At 38.3% G+C, this 19,938-nt stretch overlaps 1 protein-coding gene across 8 annotated transcripts in view; it reads left to right on the top strand.

The window, feature by feature from the left end:
* The window catches only part of RMI1 (RecQ mediated genome instability 1), a 24,444-nt gene extending 10,504 nt beyond the window's left edge, over nucleotides 1-13,940 (top strand). For 5 of the 8 annotated variants that reach the window (XM_011982752.1, XM_011982747.1, XM_011982748.1 and 2 more), the window contains 2 exons: nucleotides 9,263-9,351; nucleotides 10,830-13,940. In XM_011982752.1, coding sequence (XP_011838142.1) covers nucleotides 10,866-12,743 — 1,878 coding nt within the window. In that variant the 5' untranslated portion in view covers nucleotides 9,263-9,351; nucleotides 10,830-10,865 and the 3' untranslated portion in view covers nucleotides 12,744-13,940. Of the gene's footprint in view, nucleotides 1-4,960; nucleotides 5,083-9,262; nucleotides 9,352-10,829 lie in introns of all 8 variants that reach the window. The other 3 variants (XM_011982755.1, XM_011982753.1, XM_011982754.1) reach the window with 2 other exon arrangements.
* Nucleotides 13,941-19,938: the final 5,998 nt, after the last annotated feature.

Here is a 19,938-nt window from a genome sequence, read left to right as displayed (position 1 = left end):
TAGTTGCCGTCTGCATTGGGAACTCTTGTCACTGGACTAATTGAAATCAACAAAAAAAAAAAAAAAAAACAATTAGAAGGAATAAGTTCTAGTGTTTGACAGCACTGCATTGTGGCTATAGTTAACAGTAATTTAGTATTTCTTTCAAAATAGAAGAGAAGGTTTGGAATGTTCTCAACAGAAAGAAAGAAATGTTTGAAGTGGTAGATATCCTAATTACCCTGATTTGATCATTACACACTGTATGCATGTATTGGAATATCACATGTACTCCATATATATGTACATTATTATGTATCAATAAAAAGTATTTTGCTCATTTCAATATTTGTTTTCTTTCTTTTTTTTTTTTTTTGAGACAGAGTTTTGCTCTTGTTGCCCAGGCTGGCGTGCAATGGCACGATCTCGGCTTACCACAACCTCTGCCTCCTGGGTTCAAGCAATTATCTTGCCTCAGCCTCCAGAGTAGCTAGGACTACAGGCATGCGCCACCATACCCAACTAATTTTGTATATTTAGTAGAGACGGGGTTTCTCCATGTTGCTGAGGCTGATCTCTAACTCCCAGCCTCAGGTGATCCACCTGCCTCGGCCTCCCAAAGGGCTGAGAATGTAGGCGTGAGCCACTGTGCCCAGACAATATCTGTTTTCTTACTGAATTTTAAAAATTATTTGGATATTCAGGATATTTCTTTCGTCAATTAGATGTTTCTTCTAGACTGATATGCATGTGTATGTGTCTTGTCTTTTTATATTCCTAACAGTGTCTTTCATAGAGCAGATGTTTTAAATTCTTTTCTTTTATGTATCATGCTTTTGATGTCATTTTTAAAAAATTTATGTGTGTGTGTGTATATATATACACATATATATATATTTATATTTTTTTTTTTTTGAGACAGAGTCTCACTCTGTCGCCCGGGCTGGAGTGCAGTGGCGCAGTCTCAGCTCACTGCAAGCTCTGCCTCCTGGGTTCACGCCATTCTCCTGCCTCAGCTTCCCCAGCAGCTGGGACTACAGGAGCCCGCCACCACGCCCGGCTAATTTTTTTGTATTTTTAGTAGAGTAGAGACAGGGTTTCATGTGTTAGCCGGGATGGTCTCCATCTCCTGACCTCGTGATCCACCCGCCTCGGCCTCCCAAAGTGCTGGGATTACAGGCGTGAGCCACCGCGCCTGACCTTAATTAGTATTTTTTAGAGGCAGGTTCTCACTTTGTGTCCAGGGTAGGGTACTGCGGCACAAACATGGCTGACTATAGCGTCAACCTCCTGGGCTCAAGCAATCCTCCCATCTTAGCCTCCCAAGTTACTGGAGCTACAAATGTGTGCCACCACACCCCAGCTTGTTTTAAAATTTTTTTGTGGAAGTGGGGTCTTGCTCTGTTGCCCATGTTGGTCTTGAACTTCTGTCCTCAAGTGATGCTCCCACCTTGGCCTCCCAAAGTGCTAGGATTATAGGCGTGAGCCACCATGTCCAACCCTGGTATCATTTTTCTAAGAAAACTTTTAGGAAACCAAGGTCACAAAGATTTTTCTGCAAACTTCTTATACATATTTTGTAGTTTTAGTTTTTACATTTAGCTGTGTGATCCATTTTGAATTAATTTTTATACATAGTTTGAGGTGTTGGTTGAGGCTCATAGTTTTTTGCATATGGATATCCAGTTGTTTCAGTGCCATGTGTTCAAATGACTATCCTGTTTTTGTTGAATTACTTTTACAACTTTGTGGAAAATCAATTGATCATATATATGTGTGTCTATTTGTAGACTGTCTTCTCTTCCTATTTTTCCAGTATGTTAATCCTTTTGTCAACATCTCCCTGTTGATTATTGTAGCTTTCTATGAAGTCTTAATGTTAGATAGTGTGAATCCTCCAACTTTGTTTTTCTTTTCAAAATTGTCTTGGCAATTCTAGTTTCTTTGCCTTTCCATATAAATTTTAGAATCAGCTTGTCATTTTTGTAAAAAGATTGCTGGGGATTTGAATGGAATTGCATTGAATCTATAGAAGAATTTGGAGAGAACTGAAACCTTCACCAGATAAAGTCTTCCAATCCATGAACACATCCATATCTCTCCATTTGCTTAGGTTTTTAATTTCTTTAATCTGTAATTTATAGTTTTCAGCATAGTGTTTGCCTTTTAGGTGCTATTATAAAATGTACTGTTTTGTCCATTGCTTGTACAGTTGGTAACCTTATTTGAAGGTTTGAAGACACCTCATTTAATATATATTATTGAATCATTAACATTGAACTTACACAGCCAATAGTGCTATAACTCATGCCTGAATAAGCTTATCTAAAATACAGATTTTCTCCACAAGGCAGATCATTGCTTCCTTGTGCTTAGGTACACTAGGTAGCACTTGAGCACTGTGCCAGGGGACCATTTTAAACATCAAAATTACTGGGAAAAAAACAAAAAAAAAGCACAAAAATATGGCACTAAGTAGAGCACTAAAAGGAGACTTGTTTATTGTACGAGACCTGAACTAAAAAGACACAGTATCACTTTGACCTCAGCTGGGAATGTGTATGTTGGATGACTCAAATTTTTCACTGCTCTGTACATGTTCATGGATGACCATGAGAGTGCAGTAAATATTGATTTTGGGATTACAAATAAATTTTAGTGAGTAGGCAAATTAGGAATCTGTGAATGAAGATCAACTATATAAAAGTAAAATTGACTTTTGTGCTATATATTGGCCTTATATCCTGGATCTTGCTAACTCAGGTGATAGAGCTTTTTTGTTGATTCTTTGGCATTTTCTTCATCAATATTCATGTCATCGGCAAATAGGGGTACTTTTATTATTCCTTTTTTCTCTCTTTTTCTCTTTTTAAAATTGTAGTAAAAAGCACAGCAAATAAATTTACCCACTGGTCTGGTTGCAGTGATGTTTACAACCAATTATAGATTTCTTTGTTCCTTCTCCATTTCCACTGCCTTACTTGAGTAGCCTAAAAAAAAGAAAAAAAAAAATACCCTCTTAACAAATTTTAAGTACATTTTATGGCATTGTTAATTATGTGCATATTGTTGTTCAATAGTTATCTAGAACTTTTTCACCTGGCATTACTGAAACTACCCATTTAGTGACAGCTCCCCATTTCTCCCTCCCCACAACACTTGATAACCACCATTCTGCTTTCCGTTTCTATGTGCTTGATTACTTTAGGTACCTCATATAAGTGGAATCATGCAGTATTTGTCCTTTTCTGATTGGCTTATTTTACTTAGCATAATGTCCTCAAGGTTAATTTATGCTGTGGCATATGATAGGATTTACTTCTTTTATAATACTGAACATTCCATGGTATGTATATGTTGTATTTTCTGTATCCATCTATCAGTGGACATTTCGGTTGTGTCTATATGCTTAATGTTAGCAATGCTGCAATGAGCGTGAATTGTGCAGGTATCTCTTCAAGATCCTGTTTTCAGTTCATTTGGATATACACCTAGAAGTGGGATCATATGGTAGTTCTAGTTTTAATTTTTTGAGGAAGCTCTATACTGTTTTCCATAGTAGCTTCACCATTTTACAGTCGTACTAACAGTGCATAGGGGTTTCAGTTTTCCCACATCCTCTCCAATACTTGTTATTTTCTTGTTTTTTGATATTGGCAATTCTAACAGGTATGAGGGTGAGATCTCATTGTGGTTTTGATTTTTATTTCTTTTATAATTAGTGATGTTGAGCATCTTTTCATATGCTTGTTGACCATTGTATATCTTTTTTTTTTTTTTTTAAGATAAGGTCTTGCTTTGTTGCCCAGACTGGGGTGCAGTCGCACACTTATGGCTCACTGCAGCCTTGACCTCAAGCAGTCCTCACCTCAGCCTCATGAGTAGCTGGGACTACAGGCGTGCGCCACCATGCCCAGCTAATTTTTGTATTTTTTCGTAGAGGTGGGATTTCACCATGTTGTCCAGGCTGGTCTTGAACTCTTGGGCTTAAGTGATCCACCTGCCTCTGCCCCCCAAAATGCTGGGATTACAAGTGTGAGCCACTGTTACCAGCTCATTGTATATCTTTGGAGAAATGTCTATTCAAGCTGTTTGCCCATTTTCAAATTGGATTATTTTTTGTTGTTAAAGTTGAGAAGTTCTTTACCTATTCTGGGTAATAACCCCTTATCTGATATGTGGTTTGCAAATATTTTCTCCCATTCCGTAGAATGTCTTTTTACTCTGTTGATTGTGTCGTTTGGTGCACACAAGTTTTTCAGTTTGATGCAGTCCCATTTGTCTATTTTTGCTTTTGTTACCTGTACTTTTGGTGTCATATCCAAGAAATCATAGCCCATTTCAATGTCATGAAGCTTTTTCCTTATGTTTTCTTCTAGGAGTTTTATAGTTTCAGGTGCTACCTTTGTACCTGTAATCGATTTAGAGTTAGTTTTTGTATATGGTGTGAGATAAAGTTCATCTTTAATCTTTTGCATGGGCATGTCCAGTTTTCTCAACACCATTTGCTGAAGAGAGAATCGTTTTTCCATTGTGGAGTCTTGGCACCATTATCAAAGATTATTTGACACGATACCTCCTGGGATAAGTGATCCTCCCACCTCAGCCTCCCAAGTGACTGGGACCACCAGAAGGTGACACCACACCTGGCTGATTTTTGTATGTTTTGTGGAGACGGGGTTTTGTCATGTTGCCCTGGCTGGTCTTGAACTCCTGAGCTCAAGCGATCTGCCCACCTAGGCCTCCCTAGTGTTGTGATTACAGGCATAAGCCACCATGTCTAGCTCCCACATTTTTGTTATATTTTAGATCCAGCTTGTTAGGTCTTTTGATACTTTTCTTTATCCTTAATGTTTTGTATTTTGCCATATTACTGTGTATAAGTGTAGATTTTACTATTGATTAGCAGTAGAGAGTTTTTTCAACCTAGAAAATAATATCTTGGAAAAATTTCAACCATTATTTATTCATTTGTTTTGAGATGAAGTCTCACTCTATCACCCAGGCTGGAGTGCAGTGGCGAGATCTCGGCTCATCACAACCTTCGCCTTCCGGGTTCAAGCCATTCTCCTACCTCAGCCTCCTGAGTAGCTGGGATTACAGGTGCGTGCCACCATGCCCAGCTAATTTTTGTATTTTGAGTAGAGACAGGGTTTCACCATGTTGGCTAGGGTGGTCTTAAACTCCTGACCTTGTGATTCACTTGCCTTGGCCTCCCAAAATGCTGGGATTACAGGCATGAGCCACCACGCCTGGCCTCAACTATTATTTTTTAAAAGAACATTTCCTTCACCTCTTCTATTTTTTCCTTCTGAAACTGCAATTATTTCACTGTTGGAACCTGTGTTCCCTATTTCTTAGTTTTTTTTTCCTCACTGTGTAATATCTTAATCTTTTCTTTATACTGTGTTCTAGGTAATTTCTAATACATAAGTTATCTCTTCATTTGTTGTTAGCCGGATATTTATCCCATCTATTGATTTTAATTTTAAAGACCATTTTCTATTTCTGAGATTTATAATAGATTCTTTTTATAAATGCCTGTGATCATTTAATTATCTTCTATTCTTCTTTTAGGATGTTAGTCCCACTTAAGTATATTTAGTATGCTCAAAGAGATTAAAAAAAATTAAGATTCTTCATTTAAAAAACTGTCTTCAGGTGTAAATTCTATTTGCTGTGTCTGCTTATTGGTAGTAATTTTCCTAAAGTATATTATAATTTTGGTTTGTGGGCTCACGTTGGATTATTTTTTCCTGTGTGTGTTTTACCCCTTTTGTGTGGCTTTGGAGTGTACTCCACCTGTCCCTCTGGCTGACATAGCTCTAGGTCAGCTGTTTCATTAGGAATTTGGGTTTTTACTTTGGGAATAGCCTAGTTCTGGACCACACTACATGTGTTATATGTGTTACGCAGGCCCAGTGTCTATTCTCAGGGTAGCTCTGTTCCTGCCACAGTTGGGTGGAACTTTTTTTGGCCCAGTTCCAGCAAGGAGTCTGTTTCTGGTCTTCTGTTCCATGCATGGCATGCTGGACTTCTGGAGCGTCACAGCTTTAGCTACACTGTTTTTAGTTAAAAGCCCTTTTCCTGGGGGCTGCATGGCTTTAGTGCCCACTTAACCACTCTAAATTTGTCAACCACGAAGATCTTACTTATACTCTTATTGAGTGTAGCTAAATATTTAAAGTTTTATCTAGTTTCTTGTCTTTCCTTCTAGAGGTACTTTATGTTTATATAAGTAATAATGTGCTTATTTTCCTTTGTATACAGAAGTTAGCATACTATATATCGTATTATATTAGTTCATTCTCGTTCTGCTATAAAGAAATACCCGAGACTGGGTAATTTATAAAGAAAAGAGATTTAAATTGGCTCATGGTTCTGCAGGCTGTATAGGAACCAGGCTGGGGAGGCCTCAGGAAACTTAAAATCATGGCAAAAGTGAAGGGGGAGCAGGCGCATCTTACGGGGCCAGAGCAAGGGGAGGGCAGAGAGGGAGAAGGTGCCACACGCTTTTTTTTTTTTTTTTAAATCAGACATTTAGAAACAAGAAAGCATACATTAATTACATAAAAATAGTTTTTGAATAACAGAGTAAGCATCATATTGTCATTAGCAACAACATAGGACATGGGGCAGGATGCAGGACTCTGGGTGGTTTTAAAGATAGAGGTGGGTGGGTTTTTTCCCCCCCTTTTTTTTTTGCAGGGCTCTGGGTGGTTTTAAAGGTAGAGGGCGGTTCCCACCCCCTCCCTTTTTTTTTGAGATGAAATTTTGCTCTTGTTGTCCAGGCTGGAGTGCAATGGCACAATCTCAGCTCACCACAACCTCTGCCTCACAGGTTCAGGCGATTCTCCTGCCTCAGCCTCCTGAGTAGCTGAGATTACAGGCATGCGCCACCACACCTGGCTAATTTTGTATTTTTAGTAGAGACAGGGTTTCTCCATGTTGATTAGGCTAGTCTCGAACTCCCAACCTCAGGTGATCCGTCTGCCTTGGCCTCCCAAAGTGCTGGGATTACAGGCATGGGCTACTGTGTTCGACCCTTTTTTTCCCTTAATTGGGGGGGAAAAAAGTTATTTGTTATTCCTGATTTAAAGCAAGAACAAATGCCTCCCTGGACCCTGGTGGGCTGTGTAACAGGGAGGGTCAGGGAGGAATGAGAAGGGCTCTGCACCTACTGGGAGGATGGTGTCATATGGAAAACTGGCACAGGGGCTTCTTCTCCTCCTCTGTGCCACACACATTTTTGAACAACTAGATCTCAGGAGCACTCACTATCACGAGAGCAGCACGGAGGGGGAAATCCACCCCCATAATTCAGTCACCTCCCACCAGGTCCTACCTCCAACACTGGGGATTTGGGTGGGGCCACAGACCCAAACCATATCACCTATACTTTGCTTTTCTTAATAAGATAGGGAGTATTTTTTTTTGTTTTTGAGAGACAGAATCTTGCTCTGTCTCCCAGGTGGAGTGCAGTGGTGCAGTCATAGCTCACTGTAGCTTCAACCTCTGGGCTCAAGCAGTCCTCCCACTTCAGTCTCCCTAGTAGCTGGGACTACAGGCATGCACCACCGTGCTCAGCTAATTTAAAAAAAAAAAAAATTAAAGATGGGATCTTGCTTTGTTGCCCAGGCTGGTCTTGAACTCCTGGGCTCAAGTGATCTTCCCACCTTGGCCTCCCAGAGTGCTGGGTTTACAGGCGTGAGCTACCATGCCCAGCCAAGATAGGAAGTATTTGCGTTTGGTAAATCAGAGGGCTGGCATGGAGATTTGGTTTCTTTGTTAAGGAGACCTGCTGATTTGACCTGCATAGTTTATCTTCATCACAATAGGTAGAGACTTTTCCTACTTTTGAATTGTTACATTGTTTTTTACATATAGTTTAAAAAATGTTTATTCTCTCATTTTCTTTAATATAAAGATTAATCAGTTCTCTAATTGTGACCTTAACTTCCCCATGTCCTTTAAATTTTCATCATCCATTAAATTAAATTAATAATGTACCTACTGTTTATAGGTTCCTGAGAACTATGTGCTTCTATGTCTTCTTTTATGGGATATTTAAAAAATATTAATGGTAACAAGCACTTACATACATTTACTATGTGTTAGCACAGAAGTATAGAACAAAAGAGGAGAAATTGTTTGGAGGCAGTGATAAGGAGTCTATGTCACTGAGAAATATGAAAAGATGTTCAACCACTAGTATTAGAATCAGCAATAAACTGAAGTTTTAGTTCCTTCCATTTCTCATGCACGTGCTACATTTCTTTCAGCTGTTTTTGGGGATGCAATGTAAAATAGTTTTGTTACAGCAGTAGCTTAAGGTGAGCTGTGTTAGCATTTTCAGGGTTTAAACCCCTAAAATCTCAGGTAGGTATATATTATTTTCTTGAGAACCTACAAAAAAATCTCATTCCACTAATTTCAGAGCAGTGTAGGACTTATCCAATGTAGGAATTGGTTGTTCAGTCTAAAATAATGGCCGGGCACGGTGGCTCACACCTATAATCCCAGCACTTTGGGAGGCTGAGGCGGCCAGATCAATTGAGGTCAGGAGTTTGAGACCAGCCTGGCCAACATGGTGAAACCCTGTTTCTCCTAAAAATATAGAAATTAGCCAGGTGTGATGGCGCACACCTGTAGTCCCAGCTACTGGGGATGCTGAGGCAGGAGAATCGCTTGAACCTGGGAGGCAGAGGTTGCAGTGAACCGAGATCGCGCCACTGCAGTCCACTCTGGGTGACAGAGCAATACTCTGTCTCAAAGAAATAAAATAATATAAAATAAAATAACAATAAGTATAGTTTTTAAGTGGCTGCTTTCTGTCAGTTGCTGTAGTAAGTACTATAAGTCTAATAGTATACATTTACTGAGTTCTTGCTATGTGCCAGGTGCTGCTTTTTCCATATTAATCTAATCTTAATAACAAGCCTGTGAGGAAAATCCTGTTATTCTTGTTTTACAAATAAGATAAGTAGGATATCGTGAAGTTGAGTAACTTGTTTAGAGTCACAGAGTTTATAAGAGTTTATAAGTCTAGCACCAGAGATGTATTCAACATCAAATATTATACCTCCTATCTTCTTTAATTTTCACAGTAAGCCTATGAGGTAAGTATATAGAAAAGGAAACAGAGAGAGTGTGTAACTGTCTCATGGTCACTTGTTTCTGATCCCCATGAACCATACCATCACTCTCTTGCACTTAAGAAAATAGTCCAGTTTTTATACAACTTCATCTTACAACTCTTACTGCTTCTTGTCTTATCTCCCAGGGCCATTTCTGAGCAGTAGAGGTTTCAAGTAATCCACTAACAACCAGTTCCAAATTCTGTGGTCAAATCCTGTGCTGCTGTTCCAAGTGGTAAGTTTTCTTATGGACATAGTAAAACTTTAATATATTCTATTCATAAGTATCTTCATCTGTAAAAGGAACAAAGTATACTTTTGTGAACACATGATTGATTAGGCTTTATTGTTTTGCTACTGCTTTATCATACTGAGAAAATCAGAAGTTAAATATTAATATATTTGCCTGGCACAACTTTTGAAAATATTTAGCCCAACAAATAAGATGCTTTACGTCGCTCAGCTCGGTCTACTGTTATTTGTTATAATTCTATCTTGGCCGGGCGCGGTGGCTCACTCCTGTAATCCCAGCACTTTGGGAGGCCGAGGCGGGTGGATCACGAGGTCGGGAGATCGAGACCATCCTGGCTAACACAGTGAAACCCCGTCTCTACTAAAAATGCAAAAAATTAGCCGGGCGTGGCGGTGGGCCCCTGTAGTCCCAGCTACTTGGGATGCTGAGGCAGGAGAATGGCGTGAACCCGGGAGGCGGAGCTTGCAGTGAGCCGAGATCACGCCACTGCACTCCAGCCTGGGCGACTGAGTGAGACTCTGTCTCAAAAAAAAAATAATAATAATAATTGTATCTTTAGACCACATATTCAAGTGCTAAATGGACAAACACAGTGGTATGTTTTAATAGAGTTAAATTAGAACTATTATACATACATGAAGAACATTAGTGAACATTGTTTCTTAACTAAATTTTAAGTGATTACAATCTGATTATTAGATCAATTATAATATATTATACACTAGTCTCCCTTTCTCCGTGGTTTTGCTTTCCATGGTTTCAGTTATTTGCAGTCAACCAAGGTCTGAAAATATTTAGTGGAAAATTCTAGAAATAATTCATAAGTTTTAAATTTAGTGCTGTTCCAAATAGTGTGATGAACTCATACCCTGGACTTCAATCATCCCTTTGTCCAGCATATCTATGCTGTTTATGTTACCCACCCTTTAGTCACTTAGTAGCTGGTTGGAAATCAGATTTAAAAAAATAGTGTATATTAAATTTGGTAATATTTTGAGTTCCAGACATCCACTGGGGGTATTGGAGCATATTCCCCACAGATAAAGGAGGCTACTGTAACTACTGTTTACTGAGTATCCTTCATAGGTCTGACATTATGCTTTACAAATATAATTTGTGTGATCCTGTTAACAGTCCTATAAGATAGATGGTAGTGTTGCCATTTTATATAGGAAAAAACTGGTTACAGAAGTTCAGAATTTTATATTAGGTCACATAACTTGTAACTTGACAGAGCCAGCTTTGAAACCTAGGTATAACTGTCTCAAACCTTTTGATTTTCTCATTATACCATCTGATTATGTGTAGTGTTTGAATTTTGACCACGTAAAAAGTAAAGATTTTTAAGATGCTGAAGAGTGAAAAATCTGAAAGGTGTGCCTGTCTGTACATTTTAGAGAATTACAGAAGCTGTATTCAAATATACTGAATTACCTAATTTTTTTGTTTGTTGTTTTCAGGTAATAGATGCATATTATTTCTTTTATTTAAAAGAAATGAATGTGACTAGTATTGCATTAAGAGCTGAAACCTGGCTTTTAGCTACATGGCATGTTAAAGTACCTCCGATGTGGCTGGAAGCTTGTATTAACTGGATTCAAGAAGAAAATAATAATGTTAACTTGAGTCAGGCCCAAATGAATAAACAAGTGTTTGAGCAGTGGCTCCTTACTGATCTGAGGGATTTGGAGCATCCTCTTTTACCTGATGGCATTTTAGAAATTCCTAAAGGAGAACTAAATGGATTTTATGCTCTGCAGATCAATTCCTTGGTTGATGTAAGTCAGCCTGCATATTGCCAGATACAGAAGTTGAGAGGAAAGAATACAACAAATGATCTAGTTACAGCTGAAACACAAGTAACCCCAAAACCTTGGGAAGCAAAGCCTTCACGAATGTTGATGCTGCAGCTAACTGATGGAATTGTACAAATACAGGGAATGGAATATCAGCCTATTCCAATTCTTCATAGTGATCTTCCTCCAGGTACAAAAATTTTGATTTTTGGAAATATATCTTTCCGTCTTGGCGTTCTCTTATTGAAACCAGAAAATGTGAAAGTATTAGGAGGTGAAGTAGATGCTCTTTTAGAAGAATATGCCCAAGAAAAAGTACTTGCAAGATTAATAGGGGAACCTGATCCTGTACTTTCAGTCATACCAAACAATTCTAACGAAAACATTCCCAGAGTTACAGATGTTCCAGATCCTGCATTAGGTCCTTCTGATGAAGAACTCTTGGCAAGTCTTGATGAAAATGATGAGCTTACAGCAAATAATGACACTTCCTCAGAAAGGTGTTTCACCATGGGTAGTTCCTCAAATACCATTCCCACAGGACAGTCAAGTTTTGAGCCAGAATTTGTTATTTCTCCAAGACCAAAAGAGGAACCATCAAACCTATCTATGCATTTCATGGATGGGGAATTAGATGACTTTTCATTGGAGGAGGCCTTGCTTTTAGAAGAAACTGTCCAGAAAGAACAGATGGAAACTAAAGAATTGCAGCCATTGACTTTTAACAGAAATGCCGATCGAAGTATAGAGAGATTTTCACATAATCCTAATACTATGAATACTTTTTCTTTGACTTGCAAAAATGGAAACAATAATTGGAGTGAAAAATATGTATCTGAACAAATGACTAATGAAGACAAATCATTTGATTGTCCATCTGTTAGAGACCAAAACAGGAGTATTTTTTCAGTTGATCGTAATGTACCCTTAGCCCATGATTTTACAAATAAAGATAAGAACTTAGAGACAGATAATAAAATAAAACAAACCAGCAGTTCAGATGGACATTCCTTAAATAGTAAAATATTAGATAGAGAGGTGGTCAACTATGTACAGAAAAGGAGTTCACAAATTTCTAATGAAAATGATCGTCATTTACAGACTTGTTCTTTAAGATTACCAGAGAATAGCATTAATTTTTCTATTGCCATGGATTTGTATTCTCCACCCTTTATCTATTTGTCTGTTCTACTGGCCAGCAAACCAAAGGAAGTTACAACAGTGAAAGTGAAAGCATTTATTGTAACCTTAACTGGAAATCTCTCAAGTTCTGGTGGCATTTGGAGTATAACTGCAAAGGTGTCTGATGGTACTGCGTATCTAGATGTAGACTTCGTGGATGAAATACTGACTAGCCTGATAGGGTTCTCTGTACCAGAAATGAAACAGTTAAAAAAGGATCGTCTTCAATACCAAAAGTTCCTGGAAGGTTTGCAGAAATGTCAGCGAGATCTAATAGATTTGTGCTGTATAATGACTATTTCATTTAATCCTTCCTTGTCTAAAGCAATGGTACTGGCATTACAAAATGTTAATACGGAACACCTTGAGAATCTAAAGAAGCGGTTAAATAAATAACTTAACTAAAATAGTATTAGGAACAATTAAAAACAACAAGGAAATATTTAGAATTTGTTCACAGTTTTACTTGTGAGACTTTGTGTGAAAAGGAAAGATGAAATTACATAACTTATTTCAGTTTAATTTTAAAGTGTTTAATCATGTTTGTTATATGTGGAGCTTTTTAACATAAGTTAATCTTTTTTTTTTTTTTTTTTTTTAAAGACAGGGTCTTGCTTTGTTGCCCGGGCTGGAGTGCAGTGGCATGATCATAGTTATTGCACTGACCTCCTGAGCTCAAGCAATCCTCCTGCCTTAGCCTCTTGAGTTGCTGGGACTCTAGGCATATACCACCATGCCCAGCTAATTTATTATAATTATTATTTTGTAGGGACAGAGTTTTGCTCTGTTGCCCAGATTGGTCTCAAACACCTGGCCTCTCAATCCTCCTGTCTTGGCCTCCAAAGGTTAATTTTTTAAAAAGTAACTGTTAGATGGAGGAATATGGTGACCCACTATTGTTGAGAAATTTGTTTTCCACTTGTCACATAAGATGAATGCTGAAGTATCAATACTGGTGTTCAGTGGTGAGTCATATTGTTGAAAGTTAATAATTATAAAGAGGTAATTTTCCTTCTAATGTGTTGTCTATGGCCATACCAACCGGAACATGCCTGAGGTTGTCATAATATGTTGAGTACCCAAAAGATTTGTTTATATTGTTAATCTTAGGAAAAAATAAATAAAATCCAGTTAGATCAGAACATCAAACTTTCAGATGCAAATTGATTTACTGGTTTTTATTTTGCTGATTATAATATTTGGTATATTTAAGGTAATCTAGTTAATTAGATGCTATTTCATAGATTATATTGAATGATTTAAAACTTTATTTTCAAGGATAGTTTATTTTAAATGGCATATTGAAAACATCATTAACAAGATCCAGTAGGTAGGACATTTATTGGATTAAAATAAGGCATTTATCTATGTCTTTAGGTGTCGTTGTTCCCTTTCTGAATTAGCTGTACATATAAGCCTTCCTTTGGTTTTAAGTGCTGATTTTTTTTATTTTTTAAGAGGGGCTGTTTACCATTCTTCCACTGTGCTGTTATAAAGTTGTATTTGAAAGGTAATGTCGTTTTTATTAATCTTTTGTCTTAAAATAAAGTGCTTTGAGTTTTAAAACATTAAACAAATCCTTAAATAACAAAATACATTGGTGTTTTATTTTATTGAAAATAATGTAATAGGAAATATCAGGAAGTAAGATAAATACATGTATGAAAATATGATAATAGAAGTAGAAGAGAAAGATTTTTAAAATATTTCCATTGTTATATCAGGGTTCAAAGCACCAGGACACAGATATTGCTGGTATGTGCCCTAGTAATAATCTTGTCTATATACTTGCATAGCTTTTTAATAAGTGATCTGAATGGGATAGCCTAATCTTTCATTATCTTTTCATTAAATGCTGTGCTCTTAGACTCTTTATCTCTGTGAATGGGGCTTGAAAATTGGGATTAGAACTTCTTTTCATATTGTCATTAAAGACTGGCTATCGTACTTTTTGTCAATCTATGCTACTATATTGGTTCTTGGTGCGTTGATTCTGTTTCTAGTCTTCTCTGGCCTGGATTATTGCAGTGGTTTACTAATTGGTCTTTTATCTTATTTTGCCCTCAAACCATGCTCCATAATGTTACCAGAGTGATCTTTCGAAAATAAATGTCTTCTTGTTTTCTCTTCATTAACCTTTAATACCAACCTCCTTCCACCCCATTACTTACAGGGTGAAGTCCAAACTCCTCACTGAGTATGTAAGGCCTTTCGTGATCTGGCCCCTGACTTCTTTTTTAGCCTATCTTGCCCCATTACTCTTTGCCCCTGAGTTTTAGGGGTACCAAGTTATTTGTAGTACACTAAACATGTGGAAGAATATACCTCTTACTTTCATACTCATGCTTATAGTGCCTCATCCCCCTGCCTTCCTAAATCATTTCCAATTCAGTTTAAGCTTTAGCTGCCTGTTACAGTGTTTCATGAATTCCCCTGCCCACTTGCATGCTCTCCTGTACATTATACAGACTAATATGTGTGTTTTTACTGTGCTTGTTTCTCTGTTACTCTATTGCTACCTTTTTGGTAGGATAAGTCTTACGGGGCTGTCCTGTGTGCATTGTAGGATATTTAGCAATATCTTTGGCCTCTGCCCACTGGATGTGAGCAGCATCCTTCCAGTTGTGATAACCAAAAATCTCTCCAGACATTGCCAGATATTCCCTGGAGCTGGAGATGCCCCTAGTTGAGAACCATTGTTCTGTTGGAATATAAGCTGCTTAACAGTATGGTTGAGGGGTTTACCTTGTTGCTCCAGTAAGCATTTCATCAAGTCTGATAATCTTCTGTTGCCTAATATCTTTTGTGATTTCCCGTCATCCATTCCAATAGCATGGTACTTAAAGCCCTGACACCTGTGCATACACAGCATGTCAAAGAGCTGCCCTCTTTAGTGAAAGAATAGATTAGAAAAATCTGGCCTGTAGTAAAGAGTGACTATGAAAAAACTTGGATGACTTGGTTTAGATTCTGGTTGGGTAGGGGAAAAAATGTTCTTTTCCCTGAGAATTTGTAGCCGTAGGTCTGTGCTCATGTGGGGCTAACCAGACACTTAAAAGTTACCTGCACGATAATCTCCAGACTAATAACTGAACACAAACAAGAATGATCCTAAGAGTTCCTGGCAGTAGCAAATGGGAAGAAAAAAACAAGCATAATCAGATGAGCTCTCTCTTTCTCTTGGGAGTGACTCTGCTTTCGGAGTACAGTTGTCCTTTGGTATCCATGGGGGATTGGTTTCAGAACCTTCCACGGATACCAACATCCAGATGCTCAAGTTTCTGATATAAAATGGTACCTTATTTACATATAACCTATTCACATACTCCCATATACTTTAAATAATTTAATTTCTAGGTTACTTATAATTCTTTTTTTTTTTTTTTGAGACAGGATCTTGTTCTGTCGCCCTGGCTGGAGTGCAGTGACACAATTACTGCTTACTTCAGCCTTGACCTCCTGGGCTCAAGTGATCCTCTTGCGTCAGCCTGCCGAGTAGCTGGGGCCACAGGTGTATGCCTCCATGCCCAGCTAATTACACTTCTTTTGTAGAGATAGTGTCTCGCCATGTTGGCCAGGCTGGTCTCCAACTCCTGTCCTCAAGCCATTGTCCTGCCTCTGCCTCCTAAAGTGCTTAATACAATGTAACTGCTAGGTAAATAGTTGCATTGTTTAGAGAATAATGACAAGGAAAAAAAGTCTGTACACGTTCAGTATAGATGCATTTTTATTTTGAATATTTCTGATCCATGGCTGGTTGAATCCATGGGTGTGAGGGTTGACCATATATGTTTTTTGCTTGTTCATACTTAAGTCTTACTGGTTGGCTCCTGCCCTGGGTCCAGTACTGCTTGTGACTTGGTGGGTTAGTCTCCCCAATTCTGGAGTTAGTAGGCACCACATGAAGCTCTCAGACATTCAACTATTTTTAGACTTAAAAATAACAACGTAATATGCTTGAAAAAAGACAAGATTGAAAGTTTTAGTTAACTGGGAACTGAAAAACTAAATTGATTTTTTTTTTTTTTTTTTTTTTTGAGACAGGGTCTCACTTTTTCACCCAGGCCGGAGTGCAGTGGTGCAATTGTGGCTCACTGCAACCTCGACCTCCTGGGCTCAAGCGATCCTCCTACCATGGTCTCTGGGCAGCTGGGACTACAGGCATGTACCACCAGGCCCGGATAATTTTTTTGTGTTTTTAGTAGAGATGGGATTTTACCATTTCTACCTAGGCTGGTCTCAAACTCCTGAGCTCAAGCAATCCACCTACCTTGGCCTCCCAAAGTGCTGGGATTACAGTATGAGCCACTGTGCCTAGCCTAAATGGAAATTCTAACAACAACAAAAAAGCAAGAGCTGGAATTAAGAATTTGATGAGGTTGGGTGCAGTGGCTCGTGCCTGTAATCCCAGCACTTTGGGAGGCCAAGGCAGGCGGATCACCTGAAGTCGGGAGTTCAAGACTAGCCTGACCAACATGGAGAAATCCCATCTCTACTAAAAATACAAAATTAGCCAGGGGTGGTGGTGCATGCCTGTAATCCCAGCTACTCAGAAGGCTGAGGCAGGAGAATCACTTGAACTCAGGAGGTGGAGGTTGTGGTAAGCTGAGATCGTGCCATTGCACTCCAGCCTGGGTAACGAGCAAAACTCTGTTTCCCCCACTAAAAAAATTTTTTTTTGATGAGTGAGTTTCAAACCAGATGAAACAAAGCTGAGGATAAATAGTGAAATGAGTTGGGTCAGAAGAAAAAAATTCTGAATGATACATACAGAGACAAAAGGATGGAAAAGAACCAGAAAGCAATGTAACAGAAGGGCTAACATTAAGCAACTGGAGTTCTAGAAAGAGCAAAGTAGAGAATATTTGGAGTTAATGCTTAAGAATTTCATAAAACCCATGAAGATCTTCAAGCTATAGATTTTGAAAGTTCTGCAAACCTCAGGCAAAATAAATTTTTAAAATACACATACAAATATTACTAATACAGTTGAAAAGTAAAGAAAAAATGTACAGCAGTGACAAAAATAAGATATATTACCTTCTAAGGACCAAAATATGACAACTGACTTCTCTATACAAACAATGGGAATCAAAAGATAATGGAATGACATTTTCAAAGTGATGACATAACTGCCGACCTGGAGTCTATAATAAGCAAAACTGTCCTTAAAAATAGGGTGCAATAGGAAAAATTAAGAACGTTTCCACCAGGTGTGCTGACTCACGCCTGTAATCCCAACACTTTGGGAGGCTGAGGCCCATGGATCACTTGAGGTCAGGAGTTTGCGACCCGCCTGGCCAACATGGTGAAACCGTGTCTCTACTAAAGATACAAAAATTAGTCGGATGTGGTGGTGTGCACGTGTAATGCCAGCTACTTGGGATACTCAGGAAGCTGAGGCAGGAGAAATGCTTGAACCTGGGAGGCAGAAGTTGCAGTTGACTGAGATCGTGTCACTACACTCAGCCTGGGCGACAGAGTGAGACTCTGTCTCAAAAAACAAAAAGCAAAAAAACCAAAACATTTCACATGAAAAATGAGAATTTTCCCCCTAACAAATCCTGCACACACACAAAAATTGTCTTTAAGCAGAGGGAGAACATTATCAGATAGAAGCTTGGAGATGCAAGAAGGAATATGAATTAAGAGGGTAAATATATGAATTAAATGCATAGTGATTTTACTTTTTTTTTTGAAGTCAGGGTTTTACTCTGTCACTCAGGCTGGAGTACAGTGGAGATCATGTCTCACTGCAGCTTTGAACTCTTGGGTTCAAAAAATCCTCCTGCTTCAGCCTCCTTAGTAGGTGAGACTAGAGGTGCATAACACCATACCTAGCTAAGTTAAAAAAAAAAATTATAGAGACAAGGTCTTACCATATTGCCCAGGCTGATAATGAACTGGCCTTGAGTGATCCTTCTGCCTCAGCCTCCCAAGTTGCTGAGATTACAGGCATGAGTCACTGCACCCAGTATAAATGAATAGTGATTTTAAAACAGGCCGGGCTCAGTGGCTCACACCTATGATCCTAGCACTTTGGGAAACCAAGGTGGGCGGATTGCTTGAGGCCAGGAGTTCCAGACCAGCCTGGCCAACATGGTGAAACCCTGTCTCTACTAAAATACAAAAATCAACTGGGTATGGTGGTGCATGCCAGTAATCCCAGCTACTTGGGAGGCTTGAGGCATGAGGATTGCTTGAACTTAGGAGGTGGAGGTTGCAGTGAGCCACACACCACTGCAGCCCAGCCTGGGTGACAGAGTAAGAATCTGAATTTTAAAAAGAAAAAGCACATAACTTGGGAGAGGGATAAATCAAGTTAAAATGTTTTAATGGCCTTGTTTTCTGAGAAAAGATTAAGCTATAGTTTTATATTAAACTTTTTTCTTTTAAAAAATTTTTATTTTTCATTTTCAACCCTGGCCTACAGATATATTAAGCTCGAATATTCAAAGTTGGTTTTATAATACTCAGGGTAACCACTCTAAAAGATTTTTAAGATCTTAAAATATTGCCACCAAGCTAATGGGACAAAAACATGATAATACAGAACCAATTGCACTCAACCCAAAGGAATGCAGGAAAGGAAATAACAAAGAAAGAGTGGCATATGGGGAAAAGCAATTGGTGAGGTGGTAAGTTTAAATCCAAATCTATTAGAAATTGCATTACATGTAAATAGGCTAAATCCTCTAATAAAAGAGAAGTAAGATAATAATACAGTCAAATTATAAGATGCATAAAATGCAAAGATAGAGAAAGATGAAAGGGAAAGGTTATAAAAAGATGTCTAAACACCAAAAGAAAGCTGCTGTGTCTATAGTAATATCAAACAGTAGAATTTCAGTCAAAAGACTTAGTAAAGAGAAGCAGTTGCTAATGATAAAAGGGCTAATTCACAAGGAAGGTTTAATAATTCTAGACTTACATAATTCAATAATAGCTTCTAAATTTACCAGAGAATTATAAGGAGAAATAAAAAATCCACAACCATAAAGGAAGATTACACACTCAATAAAAAATGTTGGCAGAGATACAGAAAATACAATTAAAGTTGACCTAGTCAACAGTCATAGAAAACAAATGCATAGTTCTTTTTTTTTTTTTTTTTCTGAGACAGAGTCTCACTCTGTTGCCCAGGCTAGAGTGCAATGGCACAATCTTGGCTCACTGCAACCTCTGCCTCCCAGGTTCAAGCGATTGTCCTGCCTCAGCCTCCTGAGTAGCTAGGATTACAGGTGCCTGCCACCACATCCAGCTAATTTTTGTATTTTTAGTGGAGATGGGGTTTCACCATGTTGGTCAGGCTGGTCTCAAATTCCTGACCCCAAGTGATCCACCCACCTCGGCCTTCCAAAGTGCTGGTATTACAGGCGTTAGCCACCACACCCAGCCCTATAGTACACATTTTTAATATACATGTGGAACATTTACAAAAACTGACCGTATGCTATACCGTAATACAAGTCTAAGTAAGATTCAAAAGATTATAACAATATAGAGTATATTCTCTGATCATAATTAAAGTAAGCCAGAGAAGAAATGGTTAGACATTTCATATATTTAATAGGTTGGTGCAAAAGTAGTT

This window comes from Mandrillus leucophaeus, unplaced genomic scaffold, assembly GCF_000951045.1.
Source record: "Mandrillus leucophaeus isolate KB7577 unplaced genomic scaffold, Mleu.le_1.0 Scaffold242, whole genome shotgun sequence".
NCBI classification, from domain to species: domain Eukaryota; kingdom Metazoa; phylum Chordata; class Mammalia; order Primates; family Cercopithecidae; genus Mandrillus; species Mandrillus leucophaeus.
The sequence above is the reverse complement of the archived record's forward strand: the minus strand, read 5'-3'. Positions and strand labels throughout refer to the sequence as shown.